Source organism: Equus asinus, chromosome 6 (genome assembly GCF_041296235.1).
Source record: "Equus asinus isolate D_3611 breed Donkey chromosome 6, EquAss-T2T_v2, whole genome shotgun sequence".
Lineage (NCBI taxonomy): Eukaryota > Metazoa > Chordata > Mammalia > Perissodactyla > Equidae > Equus > Equus asinus.
Window position 1 is genome coordinate 94,858,640 of NC_091795.1, and position 15,457 is coordinate 94,874,096.

The following is a 15,457-nucleotide window of genomic DNA, read 5'->3' on the forward strand; positions in this document are numbered from 1 at the left end:
TCTGGACTTGGTCCTGGTCTATGAAGGGAGAGAGAAGGCACAAAATGCCTGCTGAATGCCCTACATTTTCATATCCTGTGCTCCTGTGTGTGCTGGTGTGCCCCCCAAGACTAAAATCTGTATGAAAAACAAACTCAAAGGTTGCTGCTCTGTTTTCTGAAGTTATCACTGGAGGATCCATGGTAAGGAAGAATAAAGATCCAGATTGGCCAGATGTCAAGTAGGCCCTTGAGACCCAAGGCCTATGTTCTAGAAACTTCTAAAAGTCCTGGATTCACAAATGCCAACAGAGCACATAATTTCTCCTAACAACAAATGCCAAACACTAGAACTGAAAACATTCATGGGACCCCTCAGACCTTTAGTGAACACAGCGTTGCTACAGGGAAGCCACCTGGAGCCCCATAGCCATGCTGAGATGTGATCATGCCTGGTTAGCACAAGTCCCCAGCTCTGTGCCCCAGCCACCAAATGGTGACTCAGGAAAATGACACGTTGCCATGGGTGGTGGCTTCCATGGTGGCTCATGTGAAACAGAGACTCTGAAAGCAGGAAAACACCTGGGGTCCTTTGGGCCCTGAAGAGTAAACATCCCATTCCTAGCAGCCGGGAAGACTGTTTTAATATTTCTTGCAATATTCCTGTCAATGTTCATATCTTTCAACTCCTCCCTGGAAAACGCTGCAAATGATGAAAAATATTTTTGGGATCCCTCCCCACTGCCACATGAACTGGATGACCCTGGAGAGTCAGTTCCTTTCCCCTGCACATGGAACTGAGACAATGGAACACAGGAAAACCCGACGTGCATAACATCCTATCTTTTATTGACGTCTACGTCCTGGCAGGAGAGGGAGAGAATTTGAGATGAAAAACCATATGTGAGATCTGACTCTCTCGTAATTTAATTCCATTCAGTTTGACACATATTTGTCAACCACGTCTGTCTGCATGACTCTGTGAAGTACCCAGCGGCAGCCACCCTAGTGAACCTCTAAAAGGACCAGCAACTGGAATCTACCAAGCACGTGCTGTGCTCCCAGTAATATTAGAAGCTTTTTCACGTCGATTATTTCATCATCACACAACCTTAAGAGGTTGGTTATGATCATTTCTGCTTTTCAGATGAGAAAACTAAAGCTGGACAAGAGGAAGAAACTTGCCCAAAATATCACCACTAGTAAAATGGTTAATCCAGAATTTTCTTCTGTTTTTTTTTTTTTTTTTTTTTGCTGAGGAAGATTCACTTTGAGCTAACATCGTTGCCAATCTTCCTCTATTTTGCATGTGGGTCGCCACCACAGCGTGGCCGCAAGTGGTGTAGGTCCGTGCCTGGGAACTGAAGCTGGGCCACAAAAATGGATTGAGCCAAACTTAACCACTAGGCCACCAAGGTTGGCCCCTAATCCAGAATTTTAACCCATTTCTATGTGTCTCCAAAGTGTGGGAGTGAGAGAAAAGGAAAGGGTAATTTTCTCTAAGTGTAGAAAAAAATATTAGAAGGAAATGCCGAAATGTTAATGATGCTTCTTTCTGGATAGTGGAAGCATAATAATTCTTGGTGTATCCCTGTGCTTTTCCACCTTCCAACTTTTCTCTTTCCTTGGACCTCAGCTGCAGAGGATGGCATTAACTAAGTCCATGGTATACAGTCATCATTGGTCTTTAAAAAGCCCCTCTCTAGCTTTATTTAAACAATTAATTAATTCCCTTTATTTCCATTCCTGACTCCCACCATTCCCTCCCCTACTGACAACAACTCTGAGCTGTTAGATGTGTATCACTTTATTTGTGCTCTTGTAAAATGTGTGTTGTTTTGTGTATATGTATTTTTAATTTACCTAAGTGGGATAGTGCAAAAAATCTAATTTTGTTTATCACTTTTTAAAATACTCAGTACTCAAAAATATTTTTATTATGAAAATTTTCAAGCTTTTAAAAGAGGAGAGAATAATATAGCCCTTGGTATATCCATCACCCAGCTTCAACAATTGTCAGTTCACGGGCAGTCTTGTTTAGTGTACCTCTTCCCACTTCTTAACTCTCTGGATTATTTTGAACCAAAGCCTAGACATATTATTTCATCTGTAAATATTTCAGTATGTATCTTTAAAATATAAGGGCTCTTTAGAAAAATATAAACCCAATATTGTTATCACACATAAACAAAATTAAAAATAAGTCCTTAATATAAACCTAGTCAGTGCTCATAGTTCCCTGGTTGTCTTAAAATTCTTTCTTTGTTAAAGTTTTGTTAAAGGTCCATATATTGTGACTGTTTGCTGTGTTTCTTCAATCTCTTCTAATCTGTAGGTGTCTCCTGTATTTTATTTCCTTGCAATTTTTTGTTGAAGAAACCAGATCTTGTCCAATTTCTCACAATCTGGATTTAGCTAATCGCGTCCTGTGGTGTTGGTTAACGTCTTCCTCTGTCTCTTGTATTCCTGTCAATTGCTAGTTAGATCTAAAGGTTTGATCAGACTCAGGGTTGTTTTCTTGGCTTTTTGTTTGATTTTGGCTGGACCACTTCCTAGGTGGGACCATTAGGAGGTATGTGAGTCTAATTCTCTCTCCTTTGTGATGTTAGCCATTGATGATCATTGTCTGAATCCATAATTCAGTCAGCGTTGCAGAATGGTGCTTGTATTAGTCTTCTCGGGCTGCCACAGACTGAGGGGCTTAAACTACAGGAATTTATTGTCTCACACTTCCAGAGGCTGGAAGTCCAAGACCAAGGTGCCAGCAGGGTTGGTTTCTGGTGGGCTGTTGTCCTTTGCAGATGGCCCCCTTCTTGCTGTGTCCTCATAGGGCCTTTCCTTTGTGAACAGGACAAGGGAGAGAGATCTCTGATGTCTCTTCCTTTTCTTACAAAGACATCAGTCCCATTGGATTAGGGCCCCACCCTTGTGACCTCATTTAACCTTAATCACCTCCTTAAATGCCCCCTCTCCACATACAGTCACACTGGGGGTTAGGGTTTCAACATGTGAATTTGGGGGGGGGGGACAAAATTCAATCCATAACAGTGATATTTTAATTTTTATCATTCCTTCTTTATTTATTCATTGGAATATATGTATAAAGAGAGACATCCCTTTATCATCTGGTTTAACTCTGAGGTACAATTAATATCCAAACAGCAGGATAAATGTGATTCTTTCCCCCTATTTATCTGCTTTCAAAACAATGAAGCAGTTTCCTAGTATTGTCTAAAAGGAATCAATACTTTTTGTGTTCTATTTGTTTTTGGTGTCACTATAAACTCATGAATATAAACACATTCAATTGTTTTCATCAGTTGTAGTTATTATTCTTATTAATGCTCAAATCTTTGGCCAGTGGGAGCTTCTTTGGGCTAAATGTTAAAAGTCCCTTTAACATGATTTTGGTGTCTTTGCTTCCTTGAGAATCCAGTCTGACCTACCTAGACCTGGAATCAGTCGTGACGTTCCCTCAGGATGTCACCACAAACAAAGCCACCAAGATCACCCTTGTCCGTGTCCGTGGGGGAATCGCTGGGTCATGAGCTGGATTACTCTAATTTAGGAATTAGGTTGACAACTAGATTAAGACTTTCCACATTGCTCCAGGGATGGCTGCACCAGTCCATACTCCCACGGTGGAGCGTGAGGCACCTTTACCCTCTCCCTGCCCTCCCCAACACTTGGTTTGTTCAGCCCCTTAGCATGGGAAACTGACATTTTCTTGTCTGGGTTTCCTTTTCTCTGATTTCTGATGAGTTTAACAGAAAATGCTCACTTGCCTTTTGGGTTTCTCTTTTGTAAAATGCCAGTGTATCTTTGGAATAAAATATATGGCGTTAGGTAAGGAGCCAGTTTTATTTTTCTCCATATAGTGAACCAGTTTCCTCAATACCATTTACCTAAGGAGAAAAATCTATCTTTTTCCTATTGATTAGTCATGCCAAATTATCTTGTACTAAGTTGGCATATGTACATGGGTCTCAGTGCTCCCGTCTGTTGCAATGGTCTGTTGGTCTGTTTTTGTGCAATTTTTATTAAAATGGCTTTGTAGTATGTCTTAACATCTGGTAAGGTAAATCCTCCCTCTTTGCTTTCCTTTTCTAAAGTTGACTTACCTATTCAAGGATCTTTTTTACTTCTAAGTAAGTTTCAAGGTAAATTTATAAGCTCTTATAAAAATCTCATTCTTTTAATCTGGAAAAGTTTCCCAGCATTTCTTTGTCTTTAATGACACTGACATTTGAAGCATACAAACCAGTTGTTTTGAGAACGTCCCTCAATTTGCATTTGTTGGACTGTTTCCTCAAGATTTGGTTGAGATAATAGAATTTTGGCAGGAATGCTACGTGAGTGATGTGTTCTTCTGAGTGCATTACACCAGGAGGCACATGATGTCAGACTGTCCATTGTTGTGGATGTTTACTTTGATGACTTGATGAAAGTGGTACCCTCCAGATTTCTCCACTGTAAAGATATCCTTCTCTTTGGAATCACTAAGTATAAAGCTTGGACGAGATACTTTGAGACTATAAAATCTGATTACTCAACAACTTTTCATGCAATGGTTTGAATATTCTTATTTTAATCAATTATTTAGTAATGCTCGCAAAATGTTTATTTCCTAACTCTCATCCCTTCTACACTTGTGGTCTTTCTACTGTAAAGAAGAGCTTTCCCATCTCCCCCAACTTATGCATATGTTTGTTTCATCTTTAGAATCAGTATGGACTCATGCATTCTTTTTCATTCAATGTGTTATAATCCATTGCTGTCACCATTTTTTTTTTAATGCTCCAATTGTCCCAGATGCGGCCTGGGGCATCCTCTTCAAGTGGACTTGCCCAACATCCTATTGAAATGTCCATACTGTTCCTATATGGCTTCCTTACTTTCAGACATAGCAAAAAGTTGTAGGCTCATCTTGTACTTTTGTTTTCCCAGCCCTGGAATCACCTATTTGTTGAAGGAGTCCTGTCCCTTTTAGTTTAGAATGTTATTAAGAAACCAGGATCTGGACATTGGTTGTGCTCGTTGCTGCTGAAGTAACTTAGAGGCTGAGCTTGGAAATGGATTCTTTTAAAAGCCTGAGCTCATTCTGATACCTCTCCTCCCAAGCCAACACTACAAGGTTTTTTATTACTGTTATGGGTTCAACTGTGTCCCCTAAAATGATGTTGAAGTCCTAACCCCCAGCAAATGTGACATTGTTTGGAAAGAGGGTCTTTGTAGATGACCAAGTGAAGATGAAGTCATGATGGTGGGCCCTAATCCAAGATGACTGGTGGCCTTATAAAAAGGGGAAATTTAGGCACAGACACCCACAGGGAGAACACCTTGTGAAGATGAAGACAGAAATGAGGGTGTCGCTTCTACAAGCCAAGGAATGCCAAGATTGCTAGCAAACCGCCAGATGCTAGGGGAGAAGCCTGGAACAGATTCTCTCTCACAGCCTTCAGAAGCAGCCAGCCCTGCCGACACATTGATCTTGGACTTGCAGCCTCCAGGACCACGGGACAACAGACGTCTGTGGTGTCAGCCCTCCACTTGGCGGTATTTTGTTCCACCAGCCCCAGAAAACCAATAAGCTTGCCTTTCTCCACTCCTTACTTATATCTCCTTTGTCCCACAGTGAGAATTCTGGCTCCTAAAAATATCAATGTGTTTACTAATTTTCTCAGTCTTATTATACACAAAAATTATTTCAGAATTGTTACAGAATTTTTTTGCAATTCTTTTTGTGTTTAGACTGAGGGTATAAAATCAAAGTACTGTGTCCAAAGTTACTAGGATTAGTTCTTTTTTTCTCTTTTTTCTGTGTAGTCGTGATATACAGTTCAGTTTATTTGTTTTGGCTTTATTCAGCTTTAGGGGTGACCTCCCCGTTCAGACTGGTTGAATTTTATTTACTGAATATGTTACACATTAACAAGGTTCCAAAAGTTTGTCAAAACTATGCAAAAAAGGTATAGTCAGAGAAATATCATTCTCCTTTCCACTCCATTCCTATCTACCCCTGTAGGTAATTAGTTTTCATTGGTTTCTGGTTTACCCTTCTCGTGTTTCTTTTTGGCAAAAATAAGCAGGTTTGTGTATATTTTGTTATTTCTCTTTCTTACACAAAAGATAACATACTATGGATGCACTTTACTTTTTCTTCGTAACGATATATTCTGGAAATCATTCCGTGACAATGTTTAGAGCTCTGTCTCATTCTTTTTGACGGCCGCCTAGTACTCCATTCTGTAGCTGTACCACGTTTAATCCATCCCCTCTCTGATCATGGGCATTGAGGCAGTTTTCAATATTTTGCTATTACATATAATGTAATGAACAACCATGTGCATGTGAATTTTTGTGTTGCTGGAAATATATCTACAGGATAAATTCCTAGAAATGCGATTACTGGGGCAAGAATTAAATACATATCTAGTTTTGTTCAATGTTGTCAAATCGTCCCCTTAGGGCTTTACCATTTTGCTTTCCACCAGCGATGGATGAGAATGCAAACTTCTCCACAGGCTCTCCGGTATAGTGTGTTGTCAAGCTTTTGACTTTTTGCCAATCTGATGGGTGAAAATGGTATTTCAGTGTAATTACGATCTGTATTTCTCTTATTATGAGTGAAGTTGAACATTTTTTCATATGTTTAAGGGCTGTTTTATTTCATTTTTTGTGAACTGTATGTTCCTGTTTTTTGCCCGGTTTTCTACTGGAATTTGGGGATTTTTCCTCAAATTTGAAAGAGTTCTTTAAATATCAATCATATCAGTCTTTTATCTTTCATATATATGACAAATACTTTCCTCACTATATCATTTTGACTTTGCTTATAGTCTTTTTTTGCCAGGTAAAAGTTTCTTTTTTTCTAACTTTTACATAGATGGATTTATCAGTTTTTAAAACTGTCTCTGGATTGCGTTTGAAGTATCAGATGGCTAAGCATTTATAGCATCCCAGCTAAATGCTTGGCAACCAGGACACTTACTTCCCTAGACTTTGCAAAATGTTGATCATACTGGACTGAGCGAATCTGCTCCTCTTCCTTAAACTATTATGGCAAATAGTTAGCAATAAGACTTATAAAGGCAAAATACGTATATATCTCATCATTCTTAGGGCTGAGAGAGACATGATTCTGGGCTGGCTGTGACGCAGACTTGTCACAGCACCTTGGGTACCCTGGCATTCAAGGCCTGTCCCTCCCGGATCCTGTCCCTCCTACTCTGCCCCCAGACCCTATGAGTATTCTCTGAATAAAGATATTGGGGTGTGTGAAATGACAAGAACAGGCTATCCATGACAACTAGGGAAGGGCCATTTAAAACTAGGACCTGTCTCACAAATCTGGACTCAGGCTCAGCCGGGTTGGGAACCGTCTCTCAAACACACTTTCAACGCCTCCAGTTTCTCACGGGCCTCTCTCCACTTTGAGGGCCCTTTCGCCGTCGCTGGGCTCACTGGGCCCCCTCGTCTGAAAGGCTCCAGGATGCCCCTCTGGCAGAAGTCGTCTCTGGCCCCCTGGGTTCATCCCGGACGGAGAGCCCCAGTCTTCTTGCTGAGTCAAGTGGTCACCAGCATTTCGCTCCGAGGGAGGGATATGGGCGCCACCTGGTGGCTCTGAGGCTTCATCGCACTGAGTGCTGACCCTGACCGGCAAATCACTTCTGATCCCAAAGCTTGGGGGCCCAAGACCTTGAGTAGGAAGACCCCACTTTCCTGACCTGCCTGTCCTGACGCCCCACGCTCACCAGGACAGGTGATTGGGGCTTCCAGGGCCTTCCTCCTGGGGAAGATGCTTTTAGCCCTTGGAAGGGGAAGGTCCCATTGGTCCCATTCCTACAGATCCTTATGTTCCTCCCTCCTCCCCACAGGGTGGCACTGACTCTGAGGCCACTGAGTGGGGCTGCAGCAGGATGCTGCCTTGTTGGGGTGCAGTGTGGTGCTGGAGATGAGGATGAGCTTGGGGTCAGGGAGGCCTGGGCTGATCAGCTGTGCCATCCCAGGCACACCACTTGTTCGCTTGGGGCTTCAGGTGTTCATCTTTAAAAAGAGGACGCTAATTTACACCATAGAGGTTCCCTGAGAATTGGAGATATGGACGTAAACTCTTGGCACTTAATAGGTGCTAAAAAATGGCAACTGTTAACATCGTGAAGTTGAACAGCAGCCATGTGTGCTCTCCAGGAAGGCACTGCCTGCCCTGTCTGGGGGTGTCTCCCCTCAGTGGCCCCTCAGTGCCTTCAGTCACTACACTCATGCCTGTGTTGTGCTGTCAGTTACTTTCCAGCTGCCCCCAACAGCCTGGGAGGTCAATGGCAGATTATCGTCCACAGTGCCGGCCAGCTTGTACATGCTCAGTCAACGGGCGGAATGGGTAACACGGGTCCGAGGTGACTCCTGACATGGCAGCTATTAGATCAGTATCCAGTGGATGAGAAGGTTGCCTGCAAGTCTCCTAAGAGATGGTCACGAATGAGGAAGTGGGGAGGCCAGCACTCTCCGAACTTCTCTCAGGAAGACTTGAGTGTAGAGATGCCAGGAGACCAGAGCACTACTCCATCCAGTCAGAGCCATGAGGCGCCACCCCATCACTGGAATAGAACTACAGAAAATACAGCCACACCAGTGCTGTCCCCGGGCTGGTGGAGGTGAGCACTGGCTAGAGGGGAGCACAGGTGTGTGGGGGCTCCAGGAACAAAGAACCAGTGAGCTGGGATTGTTTCCCGAGCTGTCTGGAAAAGAAGGGACTCCTAGCCCCCTTTCCTCGTCTTTCTCTAGAGCCTTCTAACTCCATGCGGAAGAGGAAAGAGTGTATGGCGGAGGGCGGAAACCTGCTGGGCCAACACGGCTCTCCGGCCCCAAATCCCCAAGCAATTTCACCGTGGGTTGTGCCGGGCTTGCCAGGCCTCTGGAGAAGGGAGTGCCCAGGCGGGCGAGGCCGCAGCCCCACCTTCACTGCGGTACCTTTTCCGTGGTGCTCAGATGTTCCCAGGGAGCCCGGGCAGGCCACTGGGTTGGGGCTCTGCACACATCCTTGGGGCAGGGAGAGCCAGACCAGGCATCTGGAATCTTTCCTTCCAGAAGAACATACTTGGCCAGGCTCCCTGTGGATGCTGCCCTCTGATCAGGACCAGGTCTAGGGGCCACCGGAGCGTGTACCAGCCACCTTGCCAGGTACCCCCTCTGGCCATCTATCTGGTCCAGGGAGGTGATGTGGGCAGAGCTGCACCAGGCTGCTCAGATACACCTTTCCTTGGGCAAGCGGGCTTCCCTTCCTAAGCCCCAAATGTGCTGGATCATCCCCAGAAGTTTCCACAGGGCAGGGGGAGGCCTCATCTAGCCAGCAGCCACAGCATTGCTGGGGGCATTTGTCTCAGAGCACCTGTGGGCCTCCGTCAGTGTGGGGTGGGAGAGGCCCTCAGCCCCCAGCCACTCCCCCGTATTCCCAGGCACTGTGCCTGCTGATGCCTATGGCATTCCTGCTCTGAGACTTCGATCAAGCCGTTCCTCCTCGTCCCAGCCACAGGATCACCTTCTCCTCTCCTTCTGCCAGCTCTGATTCTCCTTAACAAACATCTATTGCTCACCCGCCCTGTGCTGGGCCCTGTGCTGAGCGATGTCAATCAGGCTGAGGCCCTGAAAGTTTACCGCGATGATGAAGAATACAGACAAGTAAACAGATCCTGTCAACGAAGCTTGGCTGAGCCCCACTTCCTCCAGGAAGCCTTTCCTGATCACCCTGGGTGGTTGCATTGTTTGAGAGCAAGGAGGCACCCAGCACCCAGTGGACATCGCACTTCCCCCTCCTGAGCAGGGGGCACAAGAGTCTTCTCTGGGGTCTGGTCTGAAGCTCCTCCACCAGCTTCAGTCCCCAAGGCTGAGGCAGGCGGAGGGCCCTGTGAGTCTGGTCAGCACCTTCCTTGACCTCTCAGGCCATGCCATCCTTCGTGGCCTCACTGCCAAGCACCTGAGGTCAAGCCTGAGCTGCCATCCCTCCTCTTGCATTTTTAACATTGTTCTCTATAAGAAATTCATATTTGTTTTAATAAGAAACAACGTTTCTTCAAATCTTTGACACTTTGGTGAAGGGACGTGTTCCTCCTGTGGCTTCATGAGCCGTCAATATCCATTTCTGAATTTTCTCAAGGGAATTTGTGCCTCAGCTGGGAAAGTGTAAACCAACATGAATTTATTTAGTTCCCACAAAACCCCAATGAGGCAGGTACCTTTAACTGAAGAGGAAACCGAGGCTCATAGAGATTAACGATCTGCTGAAGTCACACCCTAAGGAGTTTCCTGATCAGCTTTTCTCCTGTGAGCGCATGGCCCAGGGGCGAGGAGGGAAGGAGAGAGATGTGTGCCCCCGACACTCCCACCTTTGGGAAGAGGGATTTTTGTATCTGTCGTGAAAAATCAGTTACATGACTTCTGAAACGTAAACACAGTTTCCCACAGGGTAAAAAACTTTCATTAAGACAGAAAAGAAAACCCACTCACACCACATTCAAATATTAGATTCCTAAACACTCACCTTAGAAATGCCCTTCAGTATTTCCATGTGAAAGGTGGGGCACGTTGCTGATTGGTTCTGCTTGTCATTTGAGGTGACCTCCAAGGTCATTAAGTGGGCTCATGTACAGAGAGAGTTGTTGGCAGCCACTAGTCTGAGCGTCTCTATGTGAAATTGCTCGTGTTAGAGAGGTGCCCCACACAGGCATCACCAGCCCATCTGTCTGGTCACCCAGGCCTCCGTCCCCCATCCTCTACTTGGCACTAAACTGCACAGGAGACTCGTCACCGAGTGACACAGATCTCTGCCCGTAAGAAGCTCATACACGGAAAAACAAGTGGCCGTGATAAGAGGTGTCCTCATACCCTAGAGAGGAGCGAGTAGAGAACCACAGAGGCCTGAGAAACTGCCCTGTCCACGTGCTGGGCGAGGCTGAGTGTGTGTGCGTGTGCGTGCGCGTGGCAGTGGGCGTGAGCTGCCTGTCTGCTCAGTTTCGCCCGTCATCCCGGCCCCTCCCTGTGAGCCGCCTCCTTGGGGTGTGTGAAGCCAGGACACCGGTGCCAACTGGAGCACCAGCTGGGTTGCCCTGCGCCTCCCCCGACTGCCCAGCCGGCCCCAGGGGTAATCCAGGCTGGGACACCCAGACACCCCTTCCCTGCCAAGCGCTTGGGCAGCCTGGTCCTGTCACCCTCGGGCTGCCAGGCTGGGCCCAGGCAGCCTCCATCCCTGTTTGCTCCCTGGGGCTGGCGACCCTTGTCTGGTGGGTGTGTGAGCACACCCCGGTTTTCACCCATGGTTCCGGGGGGTTCTCCAGGAGGGTTTGCTAGAGGAAGGAGATAATTAAGGCCACACCCATTTGGGTGGAGCAGGGTGAGTGTGAGGCCAGTTTGGGAGGCTTTCGGTTCTTAGCTATGTCATCCCATTGGGTGAGGTAACAACTACTATTTTTGTGCCAGGCCCCGCGCTCGCTCATTACACACACTATTGCTAATCCTCTCAACAGGAATCGCAAGGCAGGAATTGCTTGTTTTATTGTGCAGAGAGGTTAAGTAACTTGCCCAACGTCTCCCAGCTGGGAAGAGGTGGAGTGGGGTTGCCTGCTATACCCTGTGGCCTCTTAGTGATTTTGGCCCTTTGGTCCCGGCCTGGGAGAGGATGCCGGGATGCCGCGCAGAGGGTTCTCATGGAACCAGCCACTGCTGCGTGTCAGTGACGGAGGGGCCGCAGTGCCCGGCCGTCTCCCAGCTGCCTTGTCAGGGTGCCGGAAACTTCTCCAGTTGAGCATCTTTCCTTCGTGTGGAGTTACAACGCCAGTATCCTTGGAGGCCAGCCCACCACGCCGCCAGTGCTGGTACAAACAGACACTGGCACAGCTGTCCAGCCTGTCCTGTGCAGGAACAGCCTCCCTGTCCAGGATCTCTGAGTCCTCGACACTGTTGTGACTCCAAGGTTCCAGGGGACGAAACTGAGGTCCAGAGGGGCTCCCAGAGTTGCCTGAGGACACCCCACAGTAAAGAGTTGATGTTTGGAGTGGACACAGGACAATGATGGAGACACTGGCAATTGTCTGAAATTGAGAAGCCCCCCGCATACCAACCCCAAGGCTGGTTGTCTGGGGGCCGATTCCAGTAAGGTGGCACCTGCAGGATTGTAGCTGTCCTTCATGGCAGGAGGAGTATGGCAAGAATGGTAGTCACTGACGTGTTCCAGGGCCCCTCAGTGGGGGGATGCTGGGCCTTAGCACGTATGTGTTACCTTCGATCAAAACGACCCCGTGGGCAAGCCATCTCCCCCTTTCCGGGTGAGGATGTGACAGAGGCAGAGAGAAGTTACTGACCCAACTGAGACCACACAGAGGTGGGGGAACTGGTCCTGAATGCCTGACCCCAGAGCTTTTCACTGCACCCACTGACTTTCTAGAAGTTAGCTGCAAGATTAGAAGTGTGCTTTGGAAACGTGATTATTTGTATCTTCTCTTATACCAGACACTAGGCTGAGCCAAGGGAAGAGATTTTAATCTGTGCCAGGTGGACAGGGAGCAGCAAGTGGGTGCCCGACGAGGAACAGATGTGGGTCCTCCCGACATGGGCCTCCTTCTCCAGCAGGCCCATCCGTCAGTCCTTACAACCAAACCCCCTAAAGGGCGGAGCTAGCCCTTGTGAGTGAGGGTGGGGGAGGGCAGGGATTATGGAGGAGGGAGAGGAATTGTGGACTTCCAGGGTGGAGGATAGGCGTGCGCAGGCGTGCCATCTGGGTAACATAGCAGAACCAGAGAGCACTGGGGTCAAAGGTCCCCAGAGGAGCAGGAAAACTAAGGTATGGCTCTCGCAGAACCCCAAACATATCTTCCCCTCAACAAATATTTCTAGAAAAGCTACTTGTGCAAGTATGGTGGCATCTTGTCTATATGCCCATCTTGCTGGGGAGCCTGGGCTGGGCCCAGGAGGTGGATCAGGCTGCCACTAGAGGCTTTTCAGAATGGGGAGAGCAAGGAGGTGGCGCCAAGCTGGACACACAGGGAGAGAGCAGAGAGCCAGTCTACTGAAGAAGATAAGCCATAAAGAGAAGAGTTCTGGTAGCAACAGATGATGGGGACAGGACTGCAGGGTTGAGCAGGGGCCAACACAGGTCATCCTGATGCTGGGCTTCTAGCTGCCGTCAGAAGCAACCCAAGTTTTATTTTATTTTACTTTATTTTATTTTGCTGAGGAAGATTTGCCCTGAGCTAACATATGTTGCCCATCTTCCTTTTTTTTTTTTTTTTTTGCTTGAGGAAGAATTTCCCTGAGCTAACATCTGTGTCAGTTTTCCTCTATTTTGTCTGTGGGTCACTGCCACCACATGGCCACTGATGAGTGGTGTAAGTCCACACCCAGGAAGCGAACCCAGGCCGCTGAAGCGGAGCATGCTGAACTTAACCACTAGGCCATGGAGCTGGCCCCTGAAACACAAGTTTTAAAGAGAGAGTGGACCTTGAGAAGAGGAAATGACATTTATAAAGAGATAAGCATGTGGGGTCAGGGGCGATGGCCTTGGCAGCCATAGCTCTCAAACCAGTAGAGAGCAGGCGGCCACTCCAGCACCACGAGATCCAAGACGCAGTGACAGGCCACACTCAGCCCAGCTTGGATCACTCGAAGGGAAGCTTCTGGGTAGACAGCTATGGTATAATGGCCACCAGCCAGTCACTGGTGAGGGCCACCCTGGGGGTCTGAGTGAGTATCCATGATGTGGCTTCAGGAGCCCAAGGCTGGTGCTCCCAGGTGAGCTGCAGGAACAAGCCACGGCAGGGGCACCCAGAAAGAGTCCAGGGGACCCAGGGCATCTGGGTGGAGGCCGGACAGTGTCCACTATGGGGAGTGAACGGAGGGAGGACCTGGGTCACCCGGGTTGATCTCACTCCCGCTCTGACTTTCTCTCTCTTCCTCCCAGCTCGTCTCCAAACCTGGGCCTTTTGGGCTCAGTTTCTCCAGAGACTCTTCCTGTGGCCTCCTGTGGACAGGAGAGGATGATCTCCTGGCTGCATGGAGGGGCTACCCATTGGGGGTCCCACTCTCTGAATAAAGACTTTCCACCACTCTCCTCTTTTCAATGTGCGGCCTTCTGTGGTTCCACCAACTCGAAGCGCTTCGAGAGTGGATAGCAGTCCTGCAGGGCGAACTTGACCCTTATCGCTGTCACCTAGCTCTGCAGGTCCTTAGGTGTCACTTCCATGCTGCTCATCAGTTACCTTGGCTCCATTTGCTTCCGAACAGTCCGTGGACTCTCACTAGCTGTTTGTCTGCTTTGTCTCTGTGGCCTGTCATTCTACAGGGCTTGGGAACCATCAGTGATAAACACGTGGGCCAATCTCCCATCACCCCACGTTCCAGCGCTCCGACCGCTCTCCCCTCGGCCTGTCTGGGACAGAGGCCAACCCTGGGGTCAGAGGCAGGACTGGAGTTGGGGTTTGGAGCGAAGGTTCTGACTCAAGCAGAGACAGGGCTGAAGTAAGAAGTCAGGGTGGAGGGCAGAGCTTCCAGGTGGCTGGCGAGGGCAAAACACGCATAGACTGGGGCTTTGACTAGGCAGGTGATGGGGCAGGGCTGGTCTCAGAGGGGAGACTTCAGGCTGTAGGGTCCAGAAATCCCAGGTGAGCAGGCCCGAGGGGGTGGAGGGAGACAGTAAGTAGTAGAGCTCCCAGCACCCCAGGAGCCAATGGCGGAGAGTCAGAGGAGATGAGGGGGAGTGGGGTGTGGGAGGGGCTTGGTGGGCACAGCAGGTGGTGTCCAGGAGCCAAGGCGTGGAGGCAGCACCTCCTGTGGTCAGAGCTGAGGGTGAGCTCTGTTTTGGAGCGCTGCTGTTTGTCTGCAGCCCTCCATGATGGCTCCCGGACAAGGTGGGCCATCAGCGCTGCAGCCCCAGGTGAGGAGGCAAGGCCTGGCCCTGTGTTGGGGAGGAGAGGCCAGGGGCCACAGGGTCATAAACAGAAAGAAAACAAGACAGACCCTCCAAAGGCTCCAGCGAATGTTGCTGCAGAGGAGGTGACAATGGCAAACGGATAAAAAACATGCGGACGTTCCCTGGGGGAGCCCAGGGACAAGGGGTTCTGACCCTGGGGGGAGGCTGTCAGAGGACACCCGATTTATTCAGAGTTCCGTTAAGATGCATCTCTGACTGCACCATGGCAGTGAGAGGCAGCCCGTGTGGAGGACACATAGCCCACGTCTGGATGATGCTGCACCCTCCGCAAGGCCCATTCTTAAACTTAGCCTACAGTGTGAAGGAGCATTCAGCTAATGGCCAGTGCAGGCAGGTCAGGGAGGGGCAGTGCCCCGCTGGGAGCAGACAGGCATGCTCCCTCCCAGAAAGGTGGCTGCAGGGCCTGGTCCTCTGAACCTTAATGGATTTGCCCACCAGAGCCTCTGGATGTCAGCCTTGCAGGCTCAGAACTAGACTTGCGAACTTGCCAAGACACATCCAT

The 15,457-nt window shown here is 48.3% G+C and overlaps 1 protein-coding gene across 1 annotated transcript in view; it reads right to left on the reverse strand.

Annotated features, from left to right (window-relative positions):
* Positions 1–10,913, reverse strand: part of TAF1B (TATA-box binding protein associated factor, RNA polymerase I subunit B) — a 106,936-nt gene extending 96,023 nt beyond the window's left edge. Inside the window, exon 1 of the mRNA XM_070512629.1 lies at positions 10,516–10,913. Coding sequence (XP_070368730.1) covers positions 10,516–10,605 — 90 coding nt within the window. The 5' untranslated portion in view covers positions 10,606–10,913. The remainder of the gene's footprint in view (positions 1–10,515) is intronic.
* Between the last annotated feature and the right edge of the window lie 4,544 nt (positions 10,914–15,457).